The sequence below is a fragment of the Macaca fascicularis genome, chromosome 6 (assembly GCF_037993035.2).
Source record: "Macaca fascicularis isolate 582-1 chromosome 6, T2T-MFA8v1.1".
NCBI lineage: Eukaryota > Metazoa > Chordata > Mammalia > Primates > Cercopithecidae > Macaca > Macaca fascicularis.
The window spans coordinates 148,796,211-148,813,710 of record NC_088380.1 but is presented as its reverse complement, the minus strand read 5'-3'; the positions used below and the strand labels follow the sequence as shown (position 1 = coordinate 148,813,710).

Below are 17,500 nucleotides of genomic sequence, written 5' to 3'. Positions count from 1 at the left end.
AGATTTAAGATTTATCTATTCCCATCCTTCTAATTGTTTCAGCAAGGGCCATGGGTGAGCACCAGCTGGAAAATTACTGCTTCAACTTTCATTGTTTGAAATGCTTAACTGGCATGCCAGAAACAGGATTTTAGGTCTGTGATGCTGAGAAGGGTTGGTAGCAAAGTAGAGCCAGGTTGCAAAGATCTAGAAAATCTGTGCTACAATTTACTAGCTCTTCCCGGTGCAGTTTGGCCTCAGTTTCTACAGCTGACAGAGAGAGCGAAACTGAACTTCAACACCCTTACAGGGAAGTCCTGGACAGCTGCACCCATTGTTCTGGCCAAGAGTTCTCTTGCTCTTAGAGAGAAGTCTCGCCCCTGAAAGGAAGGCTGAGGTTCCCTAGGGGAGTCTGCTCTGTCCTCAGGAGCTGGGTAAGTACACGGAGAGGTGAGTCCGAACGGTGAGAAGACATTTTAGACTAGGACTCGGTGACCTTGGGCTGCCTGTCTAGAGTCCCAGTCCCAGTCCCAGCCCTAGGCCAGACTTCAGCCCTAGGCTGGGAGCCTTTCATTGGTTCCTCTGACAACAGCCAAGCACAATCCTATAGTGGCGTAGGAAGAAAAAGTCTGCCACACCATCTCCCCGTGAGGCCAGAACAGCGGCAAGACAGACGTTACAAGGGACTCAGGGCCAAGCCTCTGCTCTAATCTACGCATCAAAGCCACCCCCTGCCCCGGACTTCCCGGAGGCTACAGGCTCCTCCGTTCCAGGGAGGAGCAAGGCCTGCCGCGAGGGCTCTCCGCCTTCCTGGAGTCAGGCCTAATGGCGGGGTCTTTTCTTTTCACCGGCTTCAGCAGATCCTCACCCCCGCCCCCCAACGCCACCATCATTAACAGCAAAGAAAGGATCCCCAGCCATTTCCATTTCCTCTGCGGCTCAAGAGCCCCGTTGTTATTTAATCCTGAGGCCACCCCGGCAGCATCCTCGGCGCGGCCGGCTCCACCCATCCACCTGGCCAGTTCTCGGCCGCTCCCACTTCCCCGGAGGGGAGGCTGGCGAGAGGTGGGGGATATTGGGGAAAGGCGCCTACAACAGCAAAGGGCCGTGGGCCTTCGGTGGACCGAGGCTCCTCAGGCCAGCGTCCTGTGAGGGCTAGGAAACCGACTGGGACAGAGAGAGGACACCTAGCTAGGGCGGCAGAGGGCGGGCAGACGCCCGGGCACTGAGGACATTGCATTGGGGCGGGGGGAACGCTGGGAGGCGAGGGCCAGGCTTCCTCTGGCTGAATTGCCAGAATCGCCCCGGGGGCTACTGGAGCCGGAAGAGGCCTGGGCCCAGTCACTGTCTACACCCAAGAAATGGGGGGAGGGGCGGCCAGCACTCACGAGAGATTCAGCCTCAGGAAAAGGAATCAGATTCACTCACCAATCCCCACCCCACCCTTTGATACGGATGATGGACATTTTCTTAATATTTGGTAAACGCAGCTTCAAGATCCCTCCCGCCTGGCGTCTCTGGTCTAGAGCAAGAGAAGGCCCCCAGTAGGGGTCCTCCAGCCCCCTCTTTTGACTGCTTGCGGGAGGCAGAGATCCCCAGATCTAGGTATGTCCTCCCCCACCCTGCTCTCATCCCGGGATCCGGAGGCCGCAGCGCCCCCCGCCCCCCAGCGACACTGACGGTTCCTGCCCAGGCCCGCAGTGGCGTGAAGGTGGCCTTTACCTCCTCTCGCAGGCTGGGAGGGGGTGCAGCCCGCGCAGCTGGCCCAGCTGCAGCAGTCGCCGCCGCCCTCCATTCATTAAAAAAAAAAAAAAAAAAAAGGCAATAACAACCTCCACTGGAACCTCCACCCCTCTTTGTAAAAGAACGACGGCTCCTGGTGGAGCTTGAGCCAGTCCCAGCAATCACGGGTTAAGATCTTTTCCCGCCCCCCATTCATAAAAAATGGAGCGCAGCGCATGCGCGCTCGCGGTCTCTTGTGCCCACCCATTCATAGAATCGCGAACGGCGCGCGTGCGCACTGGCGCTCCCTTCCCTCCCATTCATAAAAAAGCCATTTTCCCAGGCAGTGGTTGCAACATCGCCGCGGAGGTAGCGAGCTGAGCTGACAGCGCGGAGTTGGCGCTGTGGAGCACAGGGAGCCTTGCCGGTTCCTCCGGCCGGCGTCTGCGAGTACAGCGGCGGTTGCCTGCTCTGGCTCCAGGATTTAGACAGACGTGGGGCGATGCTTGTGACCCTGCAGCTCCTCAAAGTAAGTCCATGGCCGGTTTTGGGATCTGAAACTGCCCCGCTCTGAGCGGCGACGCGACTCCCCCCTTGGGCTGGGGCAAATGGTGCGCTATTTCTAGGCGCGCCTCAGTGTTCCTTCCCTCAGCCTGCGCCTCCTTGAGTCGCTGCGGTGCGCCGCAGCTCCCTGACGCCCTCGGCCCGGCCGGCACGGCGCCGGGGGTGTTCACAGCCTGGCACCGCCGTTTCCGACCCCTGGGCATTGCCAAGCCCGGCTTCCCCGCCCTCTGCGACTCGGGAAGCCCCGTGCGTGTCCCGGGAGTTTGCCTCTGGCCTGGCCTCTTTCCTTCTCCTGCCACCATCCGCCTCGAACGCTGGAACGGGCGGCTCTGGGCTTGGTCAGGAGCCACCGTTTGGGTCGGGGGGCGCCCTCGCTCTGGGCGGCTCGCCCAACTCCCAGCTCCGTGCCCACGGTGCCAGCTTTGCCGTGTATCTCCCAGCCCGCCGTAGCGGCCTATGCTCGACGTAGATTTTTTCCTTTCTCTTCGGAGCGGTGACGGACTGAATTCCCTCCCCTTCTGCCTCTTCCTCGATGGTCAAAGAGGGACTGGCTCAGAACTGGGCATTTCTGCTCCCTCTCCTTGGCGAGGCGGTTCCTCGCCGTCTGACCTTTGCTCCGCTGCCGCATTTTATGCTGTGCAACTGCCTTGCAGTTGCCTTTTTCTTGCCTGGCCTCTGTAGGGCCTGAGGCTCCTCGGCCACCCTGTACCTCCCTCTCCCCGGGCACCGAGCCGTGCCAGGCCCCGGAGCCCCCAGGCCGCGCTAGGGCTGTGGTGGGGGCTGAAGGTGCGTTTACATAACGCCAGGCGTGTGGGAGCTGGAGGAAGAGGTTGCGAACATAGGAGAGATAAGGCTCCTACTTTCCCTCCTTCCTTCTTGGTGGTACCAGGCTTGACATCACAGAGAAGAGAATAGAGACGGTACGTTCTGAAAAATTCTGAATCGCTAAGACCCCAGGGACAGTGAGCAGGGTGAGGGCGGGTTTGGCTAGCCAGGGCAGCTGGAGCTTGGCTCCATCACTGGGTACAAGGCTGTGCCCAGTTCCCCCTCCATGCAGACGATCAAAAAGCGTTTAGACAGTAGCTACTCTTGTGCAAGAAGACGGTTTCTCAGTTCTCCTTGATTGGGGGCAGGGGGTTGTGGGCAGAAGAGGCAAGGGAGACGGAAAATGGTTGCATGGCTTATAGGGCTGAAGGATGGACAAGAGAGGCGAAATGGGCTGGAAGGGCTAGATGGTAGGCAGAGCAGGGAGCTACTGGCTGCCTCTTTCACCAGCTGCTGGAGGGGCATCCATATTGCCAAGGCCTCTGTGAGGGCAGGAGGCCGCCTTCTGGCGCAGCAAGGCTTCGGTACCCCCCAGTGCGTTTAGTGCTGGAAAGAAGAGTGTACAGTGGGGTGACCAAACCTAGTGGCAGCCCCCTCTTTCCTGCCTCCGAATCAGTGGCGTGATTCCCTCCAGTTTTGGGAGAGGCCAGACACACTGGAGGCCAAAGAACTTGCAGAGGGGCAGGAGCAAGCACTTGTCTGTCTCTGTAGCTGACCGAGGCACTAGCCTCTCTGACAAGCCTCTGGGGATTCGAAACTGGAAGGTACAAGGCTCAGAGAAGTTGGGAACTGTGGGTTTATCAATCTCTTAATGAGCTCAGTCTGGCCTGAGGCCCTACCCAATATTGCATTGGTGGATTTCACAATGTTTAGAGTTCTCCAGATCTTCACACAAATGGAGCATAAACATCTCTGAAATTTTCAGCTTTTTTTTTTTTTTTTTTTTTTTTTTTTTAGTGCGGGTGTCAGGAGGACTAGGAGAGGCAGGGCTGCGGTTAAAGATTTCTCTTTATCTCTCCCTCTCTGTCTCCTAGAAGGGTGGGAAAGAACTAGTGGAGATGTCCAGTGTGAAATCACATTTCCTCTTTCCCATCCCTTGGGAGGATCCTCACGTGCCGCCAGGCTCCAGCAAATCCTAATGTGGTGAACAGCACACACACTTACCAACCAAGCCCCGTGGCCAGTTACGGGTGTAGGGTGGGGATTTTAGTAGCAGATTTCTGAAATCTCAATGGACAAATACTGGTCAGCTACGGTGAGGAGACTTGAAAGGCATCTGTTGGTTATCGGGAGTCACTCCCTTTTGGTGGAGTGTAAATGCCCTCTTGCCCTTAGCCATCCTGCCCAGACCCACGACTTTTTTCAGATCACCCTCTGAAATGGCCACGTCTCACTAAAGCTTTAGTTGGGGCTGGTGGGAGGAGACAGAACACATAGCAGGGCAGAGGCTGTGGACAGGTGGATATTTGGAGCTTACGGGTGTCATTTTCATTTATTTTTATTTTTTATTATTTATTTATTTATTTTAAGACAGAGTCTTGCTCTGTCACCCAGGCTGGAGGGCTGTCGCGCGATCGTGGCTCAATGCAACCTCCGCCTCCTAGGTTCAAACAATTCTCCTGCCTCAGTAGCTGGAATCAAAGGTGTGCACCACCACACCCAGCTAATTTTTGTATTTTTAGTAGAGATAGGAGTTCACCATGTTGGCCAGGCTGGTCTCAAACTCCTGACCTCATGATCTGCCGACCTCGGCCTCTCAAAGTGCTGGGATTACAGGCGTGAGCCACTGCGCCCAGTCTCACATGTCATTTTTATTTGCATCCTCCCAGAATTGATGGAGAGATGTGGCTCTTTGGAAATCTGTCCTTCCCAGTTCACACCCACCCATGACCTCAGCCCCAACTTTGGTAAACCTGTGCCCAGAGCTTTGGCTGACTTTCGTGGATAATAAATGAAAGCAGTCTTTCAGTGCCAAATTTGAAAATCAGTGATTTAAAAATTAAGAGGAATAAAACTCATTAATACATCCAGAAGTGACCTTTGAGCTGTGTTGCTCTGGGATTTAATATTGTGGTACCATATGTGGGGATTCCAGTTTCCAGGGCTGAACGTCTCATGGTGTGACATCTTACAGCTCCCAGATTTGGGCCCCCACAGTGTTTTTCTGTCCTTGGGCTATCCTGTTAATGAGGGCCTGGGCGTTGGTGCCAAGGAGGCCTAGGAAGGAGCCCTCCCTCTTTATTCAGAAAAGTCCAGTGTTTCTTGGAGAATCATGGTGTTCCATTTGGTTCTAAATCCAGAGTGTTTGTCATCTGGCCTCTACTTAGGTGGCAGTTCCCTTGTGATGACAACCTGGCTAAGGATTCTTGCCCAGGCCTCTGAATTTGGAGATAAAGTTGAAAATGTGGGGTTTTGGCCGGGCGCGGTGGCTCAAGCCTGTAATCCCAGCACTTGGGGAGGCCGAGACGGGCGGATCACGAGGTCAGGAGATCGAGACCATCCTGGCTAACCCGGTGAAACTCCGTCTCTACTAAAAGGTACAAAAAACCAGCCGGGCGAGGTGGCGGGCGCCTGTAGTCCCAGCTACTCGGGAGGCTGAGGCAGGAGAATGGCGTGAACCCGGGAGGCGGAGCTTGTAGTGAGCTGAGATCTGGCCACTGCAGTCCAGCCTGGGCCACAGAGCGAGACTCCGTCTCAAAAAAAAAAAAAAAAAAGAAAGAAAATGTGGGGTTTTGTATGTAGACATGACAGAGTTTTTAAGGAAGGGAAATGGCCAGAGTGGAGAAGGTTCTATTTCATGGCCAACCTTGTCTCCCTGAGAGGAGAAACAGTAACTCATTAGAATACATTTTTGCTCTTTCAAAAGAGCCAGGGGAAGGTGAATGAACAGCTTTCGGAAAGCTGTGTTGCCCCTTCCAGACCCAGCCAGGGGCCTGGACAGAGCAGATGAGTGACTAGGCAAACCTGCTAAGCATGGCCTTAGTTTCCCCATCTGCACAGTAGAGAAAATAAACTCCTCCCAAGGGGACAGGGGGCCAGCAAAACTGCTAGTGAGCGGCCAGGACTAGGGCCATGCTCATTGTTGTTATTGAGCTCCAAGGAGGAGGGCCTGGTTTTAAGGGTGCCCCCTTCCTGCACAGGAGGTGTGGGGTGTTGCATGATGTAAGAGGGGAGGGTATTCTTGGCTCTCAGGGGTCTGGGGCCACCCTGCAGATCCGGACAGCTGACAAGGCTGGGGAATGTATCCGGGACATGTGGCTGGGCTTAAGAGACTCCACAGTTCAGCTGTGATCACGATTGTTCTTTCCAAGGACAGGCCCCAGTCAGTGAAGGAAGCAAGGGCACAGGGGAGGGAGCACAGATGTGCTGGATCTAGCAGAGGAGGGAAGGGGCCCTTCGGGGCAGGTGGCCACTTGCAGAAGAGTGGTTTCCCTTGTCAGTAGTCTTTCTTTTTCTGGTTGGGGGAAGTCATTTCCTGCTCCTGTCCCAGGAGTAAGCTAAAATCTATTATTGTAAGTTCATTTCTTGGTGGAGGGTAAGGAGACAAATAATAAGATCTTAGTGTCTGTGTGGAGGAAGCCCTGCCTTAGGAGTCTAGGGTTCTGGTCCCACCCAGACCTGGACTTGGCCAATAGTTCCCAAACCATGCCAGTGGTTAACAGGCTCCTTCTGACTCCTTCTTTACTGACTCTTGGCTTCTAATCCTTCTTTATGGGAATCTGGGCAGACAATTACGGCAGTAATACAGTGAAGCAAAAACTTGAAGCTGATTAAAGAGCCCAAAGTCCAGCAAGATTCCCACCATTCCGTGTGCTCGGGCTTTGGAGCTCAGCTGATTGGTTGTGGGAAGAGAAGAAGAGGGTTGGGAACCGGTAACTGGTGGTAGGATGAAGTGATGAAAAGCAACCATTTTCTTTTGTGATCTCTAACAGATTATGGCCAGAGGTGAGCTTCTTAGTGCTGGTGCTGGGGGTAGGGAGATAGGAGAAGGATTCCCAGACAAATCCAGCTGCCCAAACGCTTTATTCTCCCACTGGGGCCATTCTCAGCAGATATTTTCTTTGTAGGGTATAGGGAGGGGCAAGTCCTCTGCTTCCCTCAGCATCCCTCCCCCTCTTTTTAAAGTCCTTTTAAAGTAATGTCATCATTTGGTTGTAGCTTAATTAGCTAAACTGGGATAGTGTCACAAAGAACCAAGCCATAGTGGTGGGCAGGCTCTCTGGCAGCCTAGAGACCTTTATTCTGAGTTGTTTAAAGGGTTAAACAACCTTCACTGAAATAACCCGCTGAGACTGAATGGGGCAGTGCTCAAACTACCCATTCATTCACAGCCTCTTGCCAGTTTGTCATTAGCTGACCTGTAGCTTTCAAAGTACAACTGTCAGGTTTTCCCAATATTTCCCAACTCACCTCACTAGGGTAAGTCAAGGGGAGGGTGTGAGTGGGTGGGATTAGGCATCCTGCTCAGTTGTGCAGACATTTAACATGCCTCTTGATTCTTTTCAGCCAGCCTGTATTGAGCGGTCTGCAGCCTGATGCTCAGCCCCCTCCCCACAGGTACAAATGCAGTGAGTGTCAGACTGGCTGGCTCTGGGCTTCCAGACCTGCCAAGCAGCAAATACAGTGTTGGGTGTTCTAGGGATTTTGATATCCTGCTGATTCAGTATTCTAGAACTCTCTGTGCCCTGGCTCCCTCCCTTCCTCACAGACCTGGACCAGGGAGAGCCCCATCAATGAAGGTACCCTAGGGACCCTTAAGTTCAACTTGATAGGTAGGGAGGAGTAGAGATTGCTTTCCACCCCAGGGTTTCCTTTTGGGGACTGATTTGTAATAAACTCCTACAAGTGAAATCCATTCAACTATAAGAAAACTAAAAATGAAGCCGGATGTGGTGACTCACACCTGTAATGCCAGCACTTTGGGAGGCTGAGGCGGGCGGATTAGCTGAGGTCAGGAGTTCAAGACCAGCCTGACCAACATGGAGAAACCCCATCTCTACTAAAAATACAAAATTAGCTGGACAGGGTTGCACATGCCTGTAATTCCAGCTACTCGGGAGGCTGAGAATCGTTTGAACCTGGGAGGCGGAGCATGTCGTGCGCCAAGATCGTGCCATTGCACTCCAGCCTGGGCAAAAAAAGGCAAAACTCCATCTCAAAAAAAAAAAAGAAAAAAATGAAACCACTTTTAAGACAGGGGGATGGCACATAACACTAAACTGGAAGTGAAGAGAACTTGAATTCTGAGCCTTCCTTGAATGAGAGAGATTACAAACCCCCACAGCCTTCACTCTCCACACTGAAAATTCCCCTCCCTGGGGTTCAGGCTGATGTAAGCCCATCTAGCTTTCCTTCCCTGGTGGTTGCATTGCAGAGCCCTAGGATGTTCTGATGATGATCCGTGAGGGCTGGAGGAGTCCATGGTTCTGAAAGTGATGGCACTTTCATGCCTTCCCATGAATTCCCAGAGGTTATGGAGGGCTTCTGCAAGTCATTGTAAGTCAGGGCGGAGACATTAATATTTCAGCCTCTGAAGCCTCTGCTGTCTTGGTTCAAATCCTGCTCTGGTCACTTGCTAGCTCTATGACCCTTTGTGCTTCCATTTCTTCTCTGTAAAATGGGTACTCTGTTGAAGTATGGTGAGAATTAAATGAGAAAATAAATCACTGAGGGCTTAGCACGGAGCCTGGCACCAAGAAATCTTTCATAAATATTAGCCGCTTCCATAATTATTATTTATTATTATTAGAAGGTTGAGTGCAGGTAAAAGTCCCTTCCCTCTTGCCAGTTCCTAAGAGTACCACCTAAACTTGATAGAGGTGTTTCTTTGGCTAAATGGAGTGCTGGGTTTGTTTCTCTGTCCAGTGTCTTCCAAATTGGCCATCAGTATCTTCCAAACTGCCTAAATGAGGCAAAGCCTTCTCTGTCCTATTTACATCATAAATCTCTTACTTCCTTGCAGGGGAAGCAGAGAGCACATACTAAACCTGCACTTAAGATTGTCAGCACTGCTCAGAGTGGAGGGCGGTTGTTTCTCAGTGAGTCGAGATTGATCTACCAAATCAACTGAGAGTTGGTTTTTCTTTTTCTTTCTTTCTTTCTTTTTTTTTTTTTTTCCTTGAGACGCAGTCTTGCTCTGTCACCCAGGCTAGAGTGCAGTAGTGCGATGTTGGCTCACTGCAATCTCCGCCTCCTGGGTTCAAGTGACTCTCCTGCCTCAGCCTCCCAAGTAGCTGGGATTACAGGCGCCTGCCACCACGCCTGGCTAATTTTTGTATTTTTAGTAGAGAGAGAGTTTCACCCTGTTGGTCAGGCTGGTCTCAAACTCCTGACCTCAAGTGATCCGCGTGCCTTGACCTCCCAAAATGCTGAGATACAGGCGTGAGCCACTGTGCCAGGCCTTCTTTCTTTTTTCTTTTCTTTTTCTTTTTTCTTTTTTTTTTGGAGACATCATTTAGCTGTGCTGAGGGGTTATTAAATAGGCAGCTCAGAAAATTGTTATTGTCAGCCAAATAAATTCAGCAGAGGTTCTTTGAGGGTCCCTGCTGGTGAGGGGTGAGGGCAGCAGTGGATCTGTGATTTGGTTTTTGCTGAGCTGGTGGTTGAAAGGAATCCTACTACATCAGGGTTATGGAAGGGAAGATACATTTTATAATATGCCCAATGGAGCCATCGGATGCTGCATCATCCCCAGAGAGCCGAGTCATCGTGGGCCAAGCTCCCATCCCCATGTCTGGCCTCAAATGCAGGCCCAGATGTTGACAGCTGTCTCTGGAGGGTTATGGGAGCCTGTGAATGCCAACATCCCCATTGCCTGCAGTGGCTGCTCCCATCCTGGCTTCCTGGTGGGACTTTTCCATGAATTGGGGAATCTGCCTTCTGATTCCAAGGCCTATTAAAATTTCTGAGCATTGCCCATTTCTTTTGCTTTATCTGTAGGAAATGTGGCTGTTTTTAAAGAACCTCACAAAAAAAAAAAAAAAAAAAATGAATCTGCTCAAGGGAAGGGAGTATTTTACTTTCTCCCACAGCATGGCCAGACCCAATCCTTGTCCTGAGAGACAAAACCCAACTATATGGGGCAATAGAAGCTTCAAACTGCTGCCTACATTGTGTTGGCAGGACCCTGAATATTCCTGACATGGGTTTCTGGAACAAGGGAATCATGTTATCATTGTCCGGGGGTGAGGTTTCTGGCTGGTGCTGGAGAATCTTATCCATGGCGTTTTTTATTCTTAGGCCTTTCCTCCAGGCACCGTCCTCAGTGCTGGACCTTGAGCTCCTAACCCTGGCCTCTTGCCCCAAACTCATTTATTCTAGAAGCAAGGCCTTGGAACCCCTACTGAGAGTAAGTGGGCAGGCTGAAGTAGCATTCCCTGGAGTTCCTACCCTGTCATCAGCCTGGTCCTTGGAAAAACTCCTCTCCATAGATGCTTACTTGCATTCCCTCTCTCCAGCCCTAACCACAGGATCTCCACGGGAGGCTGCTTTGGCAAGTGGCTACTCTTTGGTGGCAGACCTGCCAGAAACTTAAGGCAAACTCTGCCACAAGGAAGTCACCAATTCGATGCTCTGGTTTCATCCGAAGAGAACATGGGGGGCAGGCACTGCCACTAGGTAGGCTTTCTCCAAGACAGGAAAAACAAAGCGTGTAAAGAAATACCAGCATCCTTTTAAGTAGGCAGGGCCATGGGAGCAAAGCCAATAGTTGATGCCCTGCGTGAATGGGAAATACCAGTTGACTGAGCATTGAACCTTGCAGAAAAGACTGGATGCTTTTTGGATTTAGCAGTGTAAGTGATATACAGACTGGAGCTCTGTGGATAGCCCCCTTTTATCCCCTTCATAAACTTTCATCTAGAGCTAGCTTTTTATTTTAGACAGGTTCTAGATAAACCTAACAGCAGAGGGGCAGGATCAGCTCTCCTAATGAGAACATCATTAGCATCTTGATGCAAATTTAGTAAATGCAAAAGCGTTTACTAAAACCCCACCCCAGAATACATTAATCCAATGACCTTTTTTTGGTTTTGTTTTAAAGACTTACCTTTCTCTTCTATCCTTCCTCCCCGTTCCCTGGGGTTCTTAAGATTGGGGTGGAATCTTCCCAGAGTGTAATCTTTCCCTTGGATTCCAAATTGTGTCCCCTTGAGCAGAGGTCTTGGCCTTCTGCTGCTATTTCTTTAAATCGATCTCCAGCAGAATTCCAACTGTAAAGGTCAGCAGGCAAGGAAATGGCACTTCTAATAGAAAACAATGTGCACTTTCTAAATTTGAACCAAGCCGTTTCCGCTCTTTGATTTAAGTGACTTCCTGGGGTTCCGTGTCAGGCACTGCAGTTGAATCTCTGGCTGGATTCCAACTTAAAATTGCACTCTCTTGGTGAAATTAGAAACTGATCCAGGGTTGGCTTAGCTATTCTAGTAAATAGCATTTAGGCTGAATGTTCAGCTCAGCACTTGGAAATGGGTGATGTGAGTGCCCCTTGAGAGGATTTCCCATCCAAGTTGTCAGAAGCTGACATACCTAGGGATTATTAGCCACTGCAGGTTGCTGCTCTTAAGAAGTGGTAGTAATAAGTTAATATCCTGGATGTGCAGGCGTCAGATAACCGTCCTTCTCTTGCGAATATCTGAAATAAAGGGCTTGTTAATCCAGCTGAAAAAGTCCACGGGAGCATCCAGAGGTGTCTGTTGAGTTCACCACATTGTCCCCAGTACCTGGCACAGTGCTTGGCGGGAAGTGCTTATAAGTGCTCAGGAGATCTCAGCTTATTTCCTGGGGCAGCGATAAATTGTTGCTGCATGCCAGGTGGTAATATGCTAGGTAATAGATAGTATTTTCTCATTTAATCCTCACAAGAGCCCGTTTTACAGATGACAAGACCAAAACCTAAGGCACAGAGATGAAAGAACTCATTCATAGCAATATTGCTAGGCCAAAGTGAGAATCGAATTTGAGTCTGGTTCCAGATCCTGTGTTTATATCCACTGAGCTATGTATCTTAACTAAGGAGCATGTTTCACAGTGACTAAGAGAATGAAATCAGGCTGCCCGGGTTTGAGTCCTGCTACTGATAGTTTTGGATAGTTTTGTGTGATTTTGGACAAATTAATTTGAACATGTCTTTTCTGTAAATAGAAAAGGGGGATAATAGTAGTTACGTTTTAGGCTTATCATGAAGTCAAAGACTTAATGTATATGGTGCTTAGGAGAGCACCTCCGTCTTAAGTGCTCAGTAAGTATTATTTCCACCACTGACTACTTGTCATTATTAATCATCTAAGCTTGGAAGTCACTGGAAAGTCCACACAGTGATTTTAGTTCCTATTTCAATTGGGTGGCTCCCAAGGACCTCATGGGGGGGGTGGCGGTGAGGTATTAGCAGGCCACATACTGATGCCTGGAATCCATTCTCTCTTCCTTTTCCCCACCCTACCCCCAGGGCCCCTAGAAGCCTGTTTCTCCATACAGTCCAGGACCTCCAGCCCCATGGAGCCCCCGATCCCACAGAGCGCCCCCTTGACTCCCAGCTCAGTCATGGTCCAGCCCCTTCTTGACAGCCGGATGTCCCACAGCCGGCTCCAGCACCCACTCACCATCCTACCCATTGACCAGATGAAGACCAGCCACGTGGAGAACGACTACATAGACAACCCTGGCCTGGCCCCCACCACCGGCCCAAAGCGGACCCGGGGTGGGGCCCCAGAGCTGGCCCCGACGCCCGCCCGCTGTGACCAGGATGTCACCCACCACTGGATCTCCTTCAGCGGGCGCCCCAGCTCTGTGAGCAGCAGCAGCAGCACATCCTCCGACCAGCGGCTCTTAGACCACATGGCACCACCACCCGTGGCCGACCAGGCCTCACCAAGGGCTGTGCGCATCCAGCCCAAGGTGGTCCACTGCAAGCCGCTGGACCTCAAGGGCCCGGCGGTCCCATCCGAGCTGGACAAGCACTTCTTGCTGTGCGAGGCCTGTGGGAAGTGTAAATGCAAGGAGTGTGCGTCCCCGCGGACGTTGCCCTCCTGCTGGGTCTGCAACCAGGAGTGCCTGTGCTCAGCCCAGACCCTGGTCAACTATGGCACGTGCATGTGTCTGGTGCAGGGCATCTTCTACCACTGCACGAATGAGGACGATGAGGGCTCCTGCGCTGACCACCCCTGCTCCTGCTCCCGCTCCAACTGCTGCGCTCGCTGGTCCTTCATGGGTGCTCTCTCCGTGGTGCTACCCTGCCTGCTCTGCTACCTGCCTGCCACCGGCTGCGTGAAGCTGGCCCAGCGCGGCTACGACCGTCTGCGCCGCCCTGGTTGCCGCTGCAAGCACACGAACAGCGTCATCTGCAAAGCAGCCAGTGGGGATGCCAAGACCAGCAGGCCGGACAAGCCTTTCTGACAGTTTTTGTCGAAGCCCCAGTGCTCCGCCTGGAAACCTGGTTCTCTTCTGACATCTAAGAAGACTGCAGCAAGGTCAGAGGTTTTAGTCTTCTGAGGCTGACCTTGCTAGTCTGCCCACTCCCTACCCCCAGCTTCGGAAAATACAGAGACCACCACCACCTACCCTGTATTCCCCAAGACGATGAAGAAGCACTTTGGGGCTTTTTTTTCAGGGTCCTGGAACTTTGTGTCAAACAGACAATGCAGGGGCAGGGTGTGGTTTTGGGGGGAATTTTTCTTTTTCAGAAGACGGAACACAGATGTGGACACATATCCGGAAGCTGCAGCTGCTTGAATGCCTTCCCAACCCCTCCTTCTCCCTCCCTCCCTCCCTCCCCCCACCACCCTCCCTCTTTTCCATTGTCTTGGCTCTCACAGGAGCTAGCTGCCTGGGAGGAATTGTTAACTGAGTACCAGGGTACCTTTAAAGAAGACCCTTGGAGTTTTCTATACCTTCTTCTCCTCCCCCATCTCACTCCACCCCACTTTGTCCCTGATGTCTTGGGGAAGGTGTAGAACACCCTAGCAGTTCCTATTGTATATACTTGGGAGCCACTGAGAACAGAGGACGGCCAGTGAGTCCAAGCCTCATTCCTCCTTCTGCCTCCCCGGAGCCACAGGATGGATTTAGGAGCCACTGCTCAGTGCACGTCTCCCTTCCAACTGCATCAACTAACTCTTGGGGGTGTTCTGCTCACCACACCGTCCTTCGGTTCTTACCGAGTCACAGACTCGCCTGCCTACTACATTTCCCGGGTTCTCTCTACTCAGATCCCTTCCAGAAACTTTATATGGGTAGAGGAAGCCAGGGCGGCAAATGCGAGACCAAATATCATTTTGCCAATGAGTCTGAGGCTGTGGTCTCTGGATCCAGTCACTACATTTTTATAGAATAATTAAACCAGATGATAACGGTGTTTTAAAAAAATAATAATAAAACTTGTTTCCTTTTGGGCCACCCCTAGGAAGGGCTGATTTCAAAATCTGGGGGCGAGCAACCTCAAGGAACACAATTTCCCTCCCCATCAACAAGAGGATTTTAACAGCAAAGAAGAGAGGCAGCACCTCCCATTGGCAGAATGACCGCTGAGCCAGGCTGGGTTTGGGTTTCTTCTCTTCTGATTCTGCTGCTCACTGTCATAGCCTTTTGTGTATAGTGATGTGTCTGTATCTTTAATGTAAATAGAGAGATGATGAAAAAAGAGTCTATTTTAGTGTTAGGAAGCCCCAGCAGGGGAGTTGGAAGAGCTGGGGGAGAGGGTAGGGGAAAGGTTTTTCCAGGGGCCACTGGGTTTGAGCCCTGCTTTTGTGCACAGCCACACCACCCTCTCCTGACAGCCCTCAAAGACGTAGCAACCCTTTCTCTCAAGGTGCTAAAGGACTCAGAAGGTGCAGCACGTCCAGTGGGTAGGTACTTGTTGCATGCAAAAGCTGTAGTGTATCTGGTCCTTCCTCCCCAGCTGTTGTGTGGGGTTTTTGCTTTGTGTGTGGTATTTTGTTTTCCCCTCTAATGAGAGGGCATGGCCTGAGTCAGAAGAGCTACCCCAGGTGAAACTGGAAGTGCATGAGGCAGAGTGTCCGTAGCATTTCCAGTTTGTTCTGTAGGAACAGAGGTGCCTCCAGGAAGGAGGTAGCGAGGTGGGTAGCTATGATAGGCATGCACCTAATGCTTCTCAAGGACTTCTTTTTTCCTTCTTGAAGACTAGTAGTAACATCTTATGATTTAGAGTAAGTTAATTGTAACCATAGGTATTTATTGATTGGAGGAAGGGAGGGTCATATTATTTTCGGCTTTATTTATGTAACATTTGCTAGCTTGTAAAAGGCGAATGTGAAATATTGCATCTGCATTTTCCAAGGCTGATTCATGTAGCTACCCTTGCCACAGTTGTGACAGATGTATGGATGTTCTTGAACATTTCAGAGGGAGTGGTAGGAAAGAAACACATTCGTCCAACCACTTACATGAACTGAATGTATCAGAAGTGTACTGAAGGGACTGGAGATGGTTTTCCTCAGATGAGGTGGCCCCAAAATCGATAGTGCACATGTGCACGCTTTCTGCAAGGCCTCAGAACTTTTCCCAGGGCCCCTCCCTCAAATTGTCTCCATGGGAAACTTGACCCAGTTGCACTTTGGTGATCTTGGTGGTCAACACACCCGTTCTGTGGAGAGTCGATTTACATAAGCTGTGTATACACACATACACACACACACACACACACACCCCTACCCCACACTGACTGTCTACCGACAGAGACCCTATTTCCTGGCAAACGACCTCCTGAACCCTGACTTTTTGTGTACATACTTGTAAACACGGATTTTTCTGGGTTTTGGTTTGCTTTTTCTTTTTTTTCCCCCTACCCCTGTTCTAGCTTGTTCTTCTTGGTTTGCTTTCAACCTGCTTGATGGATGTCTGCAGAGTGCTCTGAGAGTCCACCTCAGCGCCTCGTGTGCTCGGTGGTCATGGGAAGGAGCGAAGGAACCATCCTTGGTTCTCCCAGCTTGGTTGTGTAGCAATCCCTCAGCATTGTTTTTCTCAGCTTCTTGGCAAAAATTAAAAAAACAAAAAAAAGAATAAACTGGCTTGCCTGTGGACCCTCCCCAGCTCTGGGGCCAGTTGAGAGCCACTGAGGGACCCAGCACTCAGAGACACGACACACATGTGTAGCTGCTTCTGGCTGAGTGTGTTTCCTGTCACCAATGGCCTGTTCGGCTGGATGGTGCCTCGGCTTGACCTTTTTTGAAAAGTGCTGGTTAGTTCCCGCCCCTGTTAAACCTGGGGTGGTGGCTGGGGGTTCTGCCTTAATTCTAGGGGCAGCTGGGATCCAGGACGCTTCCAGGGGGCTTTGGCTGCCCGTGTTTATGAAGGACAGCGCTTCCGCGAGCACCCTGGGAACTGGGTCTTGGGTAGCGAAGCCCTCCCAGATAAAAGATGGGCACAGCTAAGGCTTTCCCAAGCAGGAAGGGGGTGAAGACCAATCCCTTCCTTTGGTACGCACCCCCTCACAGCTGAGGTGGAAGACATGGCTGGTTCTTTCAGCCCTGTGGAGTCTGTCAATCGCCATCATACCTCGAGTGAGGCCCAGCTAGATAATGACTTGTCCAAGATGGCACACGTGGAAAGTGTTGATCTGCACCTGAACCCGGATGACTGTCACCTTGAAGCATCCCGTTCTTCCGTGCTGTCCCAAGAAGTGTCTGGCGGGCGTGGGCAGCACAGCTCTACACTGTACAATTCACTAGGGCATCCTGCGAGCCTCACCAGCCTTCTGGTTCATGCCTTTGACAAGCATTTGTGTGCCCTCTCTGCTTACTGTGACAGTCGATGATGAATCTTGCGTTGCCATTTTCTGCTGTGGGTAACTGCGTGCGGTGTCTTGCCTTGCTTTCCCTTCTCACTGTCCCACAGCTTGGTTTCATGTTACAAACAGAAAAGCTCGAGGCTCCCACCCCGCCACATCCCGACTTCATTTCCCCCTCACTGTAGCCCATTTCCACCCCACCACAAAGTTGCCACAGAAGGTTTTCTTTGTATAGAATATTTATTTTGAAGCTCTATTTTAATAGTATTTATTTTAGAAAGTCTACTATTGTAAGAGTTCTTCTGTTTGTGAAGAAAAAAACAAGTTAAAAACTGAATGTACTGATTTAGAAAATATATATAAATATATATTGTTAAATATACACGAGACTGCCGTTTCTGGTGTGTTTGTGTGTTCACTTCCCTGACCTCTTCACCCAGCAAGGCCTCAAGTTTGAGAATAAGCAGCTACTGAAAGGGGAAGAGAAGATAGGGCTTCGTGGGCTGGGCAGTCCCTTCTCCCTTCTCTAGGATGACCGTAGAACCATCGGAGGAAAGCTGCTCTTCATTATGAAGCCAAATACTGCCAGGAGCTGCTAGAGCCTCCTTCCTAGGCAAGCTGTCCCCTAAACCAGAGTGTGCTGCAGATGGACAGCCAAGCTTCAAAACT

General features: G+C 51.1%; 1 protein-coding gene across 3 annotated transcripts; it reads left to right on the top strand.

Annotated features, from left to right (window-relative positions):
- The first annotated feature begins 2,019 nt into the window (after window positions 1-2,019).
- On the top strand, window positions 2,020-17,225 carry SPRY4 (sprouty RTK signaling antagonist 4). Of its 3 annotated transcripts, XM_045394998.3 has the most exons (3): window positions 2,020-2,230; window positions 10,548-10,707; window positions 12,536-17,225. In XM_045394998.3, exon 3 carries the CDS (start codon window positions 12,583-12,585, stop codon window positions 13,480-13,482), a length of 900 nt encoding a protein of 299 aa, XP_045250933.1. In that variant the 5' UTR covers window positions 2,020-2,230; window positions 10,548-10,707; window positions 12,536-12,582; the 3' UTR covers window positions 13,483-17,225. The 3 variants fall into 3 exon arrangements, with proteins under 3 accessions (XP_045250933.1, XP_005558153.1, XP_045250934.1); XM_005558096.5 differs by lacking the exon at window positions 10,548-10,707; XM_045394999.3 differs by lacking the exons at window positions 2,020-2,230; window positions 10,548-10,707 and adding an exon at window positions 2,338-3,185.
- Window positions 17,226-17,500: the final 275 nt, after the last annotated feature.

Coding starts and splice junctions, on each gene's coding strand:
- SPRY4 (XM_005558096.5), top strand. CDS start 12,583: ATGGAGCCCCCGATCCCACAGAGCGCCCCCTTGACTCCCAGCTCAGTC.